Source organism: Branchiostoma floridae, chromosome 4, assembly GCF_000003815.2.
Source record: "Branchiostoma floridae strain S238N-H82 chromosome 4, Bfl_VNyyK, whole genome shotgun sequence".
NCBI classification, from domain to species: Eukaryota; Metazoa; Chordata; class Leptocardii; order Amphioxiformes; family Branchiostomatidae; genus Branchiostoma; species Branchiostoma floridae.
Window position 1 is genome coordinate 883,056 of NC_049982.1, and position 6,448 is coordinate 889,503.

Consider the following 6,448-nt stretch of genomic DNA (forward strand, 5'->3'; position numbering starts at 1 on the left):
ACGTCCGTCGACTTGGAGTCCCTAAATACCCTGCATTCACGGATATCAGTTACCCCTCTGATAAAGGTGAAGTATTGTTACCAACATTGAAACTGTTCTCAATGGAAATTCTTATTTATACCGATGCGGGGATTCTTATACAAAATCGGTCTAAGTCTTCATATAATACTGTAAATGCAGAAATGTTCGCGGTGGATTAATGTTCGCGGTTTTCGCGGTGACCACTTCACCGCGAATTTAAAACCACCGCGAACATTTTTCTATTATGATATTAGATTGCAGTCTATGGTGTTACCGCGAACTTAAATCCACCGCGAAAAGTCATTTTTCCTGCTGCCGCGAAATTAAATCCCCGCGAACTTAAATACATTTACAGTATGCCTACATTAGTCCCTGAACATTTGGTGGTTATATGACGAGTCGTTTAGGAATTACAGGCGTTAGAAGGGGAGGGCCTCAAAAGTCACACACCCAAACCCCCACCCCCGTCTACCCCCACCCCCGTCTAGGGTTGACCTTAAAAGTCCGGTCAGAGTTTTTTTTTTTTACAACATCATCTTTATTTCACTCACAAACATTTTAAAAAAGGACACGTTTAAAAACACGAATATATACAAGATGAAGGCTAAAAATACACCTCGGACAACCCCTTAGTCAGATACACAAAGATCTGCAGGGCGCAAGGTTAAAAAAAGTGGTACTATGCTTCGGCCTTTCAACATTTCAATTGTTTACGTCGCTTCTTAATATTGCACAGATGCCATCATAAACTATAATATTATGATATCATCGGCTGGAAAACAGCCCGGACGGCGACTCCCATACAGGGTTGTTCCTTGCACAGTATATTGTGTACGATGTGCAGAGGGCACAGTGTCCTAACCGGCGCTTTAACTCTCTCACCTCACTGTCTTTCTTACGTACAGGGCATAAGGATTGCAGCTTTTTGACATTGTCACTGTTCACCCATCCCCTGCTACCAACCTCTATCGTAACTAAGGTTAAACCTAAGAAAATACCACGGTAAGAAGGATGTTACTCACAACTCCGGCGTTTCCCACCATCACGATAGAGGCCAGGTACGCTAGATTTCTGAAATACGTAGTATATCTTTATCTGTACATAAATAGTTTCATCAGGTTGGTTACTCATACATTAAAGTTCTTCAAACACAACCAAAGTCTGTAGTATTCACTTCCAAAGTTTCGATGTCAGTCAGACACCATTTTCAGGGTTAGAATGGCTGGATCTGCTTTTCGCTGCTACTTATAGCCGATGTAGGTGGCGCTGCAGCAGCGAGAATGCCGTCTCAAACGTGACTCAGTTTGTATCTATCCCCCTTCCGTTTCAATAGCCTTTGGGCCACAGAAATTTTGTGCAATCACTTCAGCAGGGGGCTAGTCCGCTGTTTATGGCGTATTTTCAACTACCATATTCTTTTCCCAAATGCTGAGTGCTAAGCAGAGAAAGTCTTTGGTAAGAGTCTACCGGGGATCGACCTACCGAATACAAGGCGAACACTCTATACCCACTCGGCCATTGCATCGGTAGCCCGGCTAAAGAAAATTTTGGTGGAAATTGCTAAGGCATAAATTCTACACTACAGTATAGGGCTGGGTACCGGTACACAAAATTCGGGTCCAGGTCCGGTTCAGGTCCAGAGGATCAGGTCCAGGTCCGGACCTGAACCTGACTCATTATTTGAAAACTTGTGACTGAACCATACTCAAAAGAATGGTCCATTTCGCTACAAAGAAATCTGGTTTGTGGAGTATTCGATTCCCACGGGCTTTTTGAAATCCTACATGGCTAACCGCCTCACTCTGTAGGAGTGACTGTATAACTTGGTAGAAATTACTATAGACTCTACTCTACTTCTTTCTTGTTATTTTCTTCGGCCGGTAAGCCCCCAAACGTGTGAATGACTGATCATATAATCTATTCATTTTCCAATAGGTCCAACATCCGGTCCACCAAATTTTTTCAGGTCCGGTTTTTCCGGACCGATCCAATAAGAAAAACCGGCTTTGTACCGGTACACCAGCCCTTCTACAGTAGCAGCGATGATGAGTAGCGTACTTTCCCTGTTCCATCACCACCAAGACAGACAGCAGCGGTCCCCAAACCCTGGCGGGAACTTCTGATGCCGGGTGTTGGGAGGTCCTCCTCCTGTGCCCGGCTAGCCGGCACTGGCCGGTAACTGGACTCGCGACCGTCGTGTTCAGTTCTGTCGTCGCTGCTGCGTCGTACAGGGGCGAGGCTGAGCTACTCCGTACAGTTGGACTTTCTGTCACTGGTGGTGATACCGACAAGTACGCAGAATCAGCCGTGAAGTTCAGAGTAAAATCGGTAGAGTTCGCTGTTTGGTTTGCGACTTGATGACTCGTAATGGCCCCCGTGATGTCGACCATGGAAGGGAGCAGGACGATCCCCACCGCGTACATCGCTACTCCCAACATGTACACCGTCTTGTAGGTGAACTTGGACGCCAGGAATGGGTTTACAGTCGCCTTAAGGGGAGAGGACCAATGAAGAAATCAATGAGTTATCTTGGATCAAAGTTGTAAAATGTAATTTCCAGCAGCAAAATATGGACTTTGCGACAGAAAAAAGGCACAAACAAACAAACAAACAAACAAACAAACAAACAAACCAGAATGTCTTCTACCAACTCAGATTTCAAGTTAATCAATCAATCTTAATGTAACCGTTTGCCATTAAAATTCTAAAATGGCATGTCTTGCTTGCAATATGCAGAATTTGATTTCGCATCGTAAGAAAGTAGAAGGAAGTACCAGTGAGACGGTCCCGTAGATGTGTATCGTGGTCAGGACGATGGAAATCTCTGCAGCATCAAAGTTGTAGCCGCCATGTTGGGAGTCGGACACCAGGAGAAGGGGTAGCAACTGCAGGTTTGAATTAGTAAAATGTTTTCGTGTAAAGTTTTATCTTCACTCTTAATACATTACAGAGACGTAAAATATAAGCACCGAATTGTTCCGCACACAAAAGAACCATAGTACATGTTGTAGTGAAACTTTAGTATGTGCATGTAGGCTTTATATAGTGAACGCAATGAGAAAACACTATCATATTTTTGTAGTCGAAAAGTAGTCATGAAGCTGAACCTGTAAATGTCACAATGTATGTAAATGTTGCCACTTTTCAATAAAGCTTAAAAAAATAATAAACACCTAATCGTCTATTCCAACGCCATCGTTCAAGTACGCGGTATATTTGTTGTGGTTTAGACTAAATCAATTGTAGTTTATGGATGACATCCTTAGCAGACTGTAAAAACAAAGAGAGATAGGGAAAACACGATGGGTACCAAAAAAAAACAAGATAGCCACATAAAAAAAAATAGACACCATGAAAGTTGTAACAAGAATAAAGGGACAAAACATGGTACCCTAACCAGGAATGCATTCATTCCTGTATTCAAGGCGTGTATTGGTGAACTAAAAGTGACACTAGTGTGTTAGACTGGTGTCACTAAGTCGTACAAAGTTCCACTCATGGCTTCCATATTGGAGCAACTTTCTGTTATCCAACTAGTGTCACTTCTACAACTACAGTCATGGCTACCACACTAGTGTCACTTCTACAGGTAAAATCATTAGGTTTAAACACAGCAAATTTGCTCATTTTGGTAATTTTTCGTCATGTTGACAATTTCCAAAGAAGAAAATATTTCTTTTTTTTTCTGAACTCAGGCCAAATTTCATGAGCGCGTGGATGCCGTAAAATTTACTTGCTGTGGCCTTCCTGCCCGGCCACAACTAATCTCTGGAACTCACTGTCTCAGCACATAGTGACACTTATAGGACATAGGACGAACAGAACTTTAAGACCAGCATAAACAACCACTTCAGCGACCTACAACCTGCTAAAGCTGAAGATTGGAGTTAGTCTGCATAGATTTAAAAAAACAAAAAACAAAAAAAAAACTTGAAATTTGACTGCCTCTGACCTGATCGCTGCAGATGGTTACCAGCGCGAAGAGTGCGTACAGCGCACACGGAAGCAGCACCAGTCTGTCCTTCAGCAGTCTACTGGTAGACTCATGCTGTCCTGTTGGGAAAAATTAAAACAGTTTTACCTTTTTTCACATACATTTAAGTTCGCGGCGATTTAATTTCGCGGTAGCGGGATCAGGGCTTCGGTGGTTTTAAGTTCACATTAGCACCATGCACTGTAGACTCTTACTGCCTTGAAAAAATGTTCGCGGTAGTTTTAAGTTCACAGTGAATTGGCAACGCGAAAACCGCGAATGTAAAACCACCGCGAACATTTACAGTATTAGTGCAGTCGGCGGTGTAAATTTCGCTCGGATATGGCATCGGCCGTTTAAAAGGCAACGACCGTTCCGCGAAATGGCAACGATCATTATTCAAGGCAACGACCGTTTACGAGACAGAAAATTGCATAGGTAGGGCTTTTTATATCCCCGCTACGACAAAATCGACTGACGTCATATTAACAAAAGTACAATGCAAATTTGAAAGTTTATTTTTACTAAATGATCACCACGTAATAAGACCTGAATGCCATTTCAAGGTGTGACCCGAAGGCCACTCAAGGTTACGAGTTACATTGTAACTATAACAGCATCTCTTCGCCCTAGGTCATAATTGAGACCAGCTCAATTGCTCGCTTAGAGTGAGTACTAACTGACCCAATAGGCGAAGCAGGGGTTACGAAGGCTGCTCGGGAAAACCCCCTACCCTGTTTAAGCCGGATAGTTTGATCCAATCACACCGGTAGGTGAGGTATGCAATATGTTTCAATTTACCTCCTTATGGTTATAATGATGGAGAGATTCAGCGCAGGCAAGATGTGTAGGCCAGATAGAAGACAAAACAGTTTTTCATTTCATTCAATTTATTTCATCTATGTCTTGGTTTGGCTGTTCAGAACGCACAGCCAGGGCTGCCCAACTAGCCTAGGGCTATTACAAAGGGCTAGCCCTGCTGACAAAAACAAAGACAATACATATATTGGACAGGATACTTATCAATAACAATATTCTTCAGCCATCACTCATTCTACTTATGTTTTCAACTTTTCATTCATATTATGTTAATGTAACCGGATGAATTATGATGATGATTATGTTAATATAACATCTTGATTTACTCATATCGTAAAATGATATTATGTATTGGTTATTCCTAAGTTGCTATGATTTGTAATGTAACGTTAGTTCACCTTTATTCGCCTTAAACCTATATCCGTTGTGTTGCTAAACAGGGTATCCAGGGATATCAAGTCGATGGATGGTTGTTTAAAATTGTACTATTTCCAAGATATTGCAGTTTGAAACCACCGTCCGTCGACTTGATATCCCTAAATACATTGTTCTTAAAAAGAACGGATAAAGGTTACCCTACGGATAAAGGTGAACTAAGGTTAATGTTACTTTTTATTTTATTTGATATTTATGTACATGTACACGTATGTCTAGGGTTCCCCACAGGGTACATTGAAAAGTGCCAAGATAAGAGGATATGTCACACCTGGTAAAATAAGATAAACAAACAACATTATGTTACTCACGATGTGGCTTTACCTTCTCTTCTTCTGCTACCTCATGATCGGACATTTCGGTCAGACTGATATAGTCATCTCTGGGCTTCGAATTCTTGTCCAGAGATTCTCCCAGGAAAATGCAGCCAACTGTTGCGAAAGGTTTTGTACAAGTCAAAATCACGTATATGTGTGGGCGTACTTGGTTTAACAAACAGGGCAATGCAATGGAATTAAACGCTGTGATTTAGTCAACAGCATAGCAAAACTGTGCTTTGAGACAGTCGGGTGCCAAGTACAGCTGATCCTAGACTCTTCACGAGCTAAAGGAAATATGTTGGTTACTGTGTACAGGACAGTTCGCCGCACTACTTGCAAAACATGTTTAGGTGGATGTCACCACCAGTGCTGCACAAATGCACACGGACTGGTGTGAAGCAGCCCATGGAATGGGTTCCGCACATGTTGACAGTACCATGTTCAGTATATGATAGTCCTTCAAGGGAAGTCTACAGTTCCAGGGCTAGATGGTATGGAATGAACTATCTGCCTAATCTCCAAGCAGATTCCTCCGGTGGCATTAAAACACTGTAACATAAGCTGGGGAAGGAATTAGCCGGCAAAGGAGGATAATTTGCCACCGCGGAATCTGCTGCAGGACGGAACTGGTCAAAGGCAGCGGGAGGGGCGATCTTTTCAGAAACGTGTTTCTGCTCCTCCTAGTGCCCACTTACCTCCAACGTGAAAATTGGCTAAATTTGGCCGGAATTATCGTTTTACAACCCTCGTTTTACAGGCCCGTAGCGTCTACAAACGTGGCGAGGGTTAATTTTCATCCTGTGGCGACAAAGTCGTTCTCCCACTTGCGTTACTGTTGGTAACCCCCCGTAGGCTTGCCTATGAAGATATTCAGCTACCT

The 6,448-nt window shown here is 42.6% G+C and overlaps 2 protein-coding genes across 2 annotated transcripts in view; both read right to left on the bottom strand.

Moving 5' to 3' along the window:
• Positions 1-783: 783 nt before the first annotated feature.
• Positions 784-2,498, bottom strand: LOC118414675. Its single transcript, XM_035818873.1, has 2 exons — positions 2,080-2,498; positions 784-1,092 (listed from the first exon to the last, which is right to left on the bottom strand). The coding sequence occupies exons 1-2, from the start codon at positions 2,457-2,459 to the stop codon at positions 1,008-1,010; spliced, it is 465 nt and encodes a 154-aa protein (XP_035674766.1). The 5' UTR covers positions 2,460-2,498; the 3' UTR covers positions 784-1,007.
• A 3,053-nt stretch (positions 2,499-5,551) lies between these two features.
• LOC118412916 (probable peptide/nitrate transporter At3g43790) overlaps positions 5,552-6,448 on the bottom strand; it is a 3,657-nt gene continuing 2,760 nt past the window's right edge. The window contains exon 5 of the mRNA XM_035815973.1: positions 5,552-5,679. Within this exon, the coding sequence (XP_035671866.1) occupies positions 5,552-5,679 (128 nt within the window). The remainder of the gene's footprint in view (positions 5,680-6,448) is intronic.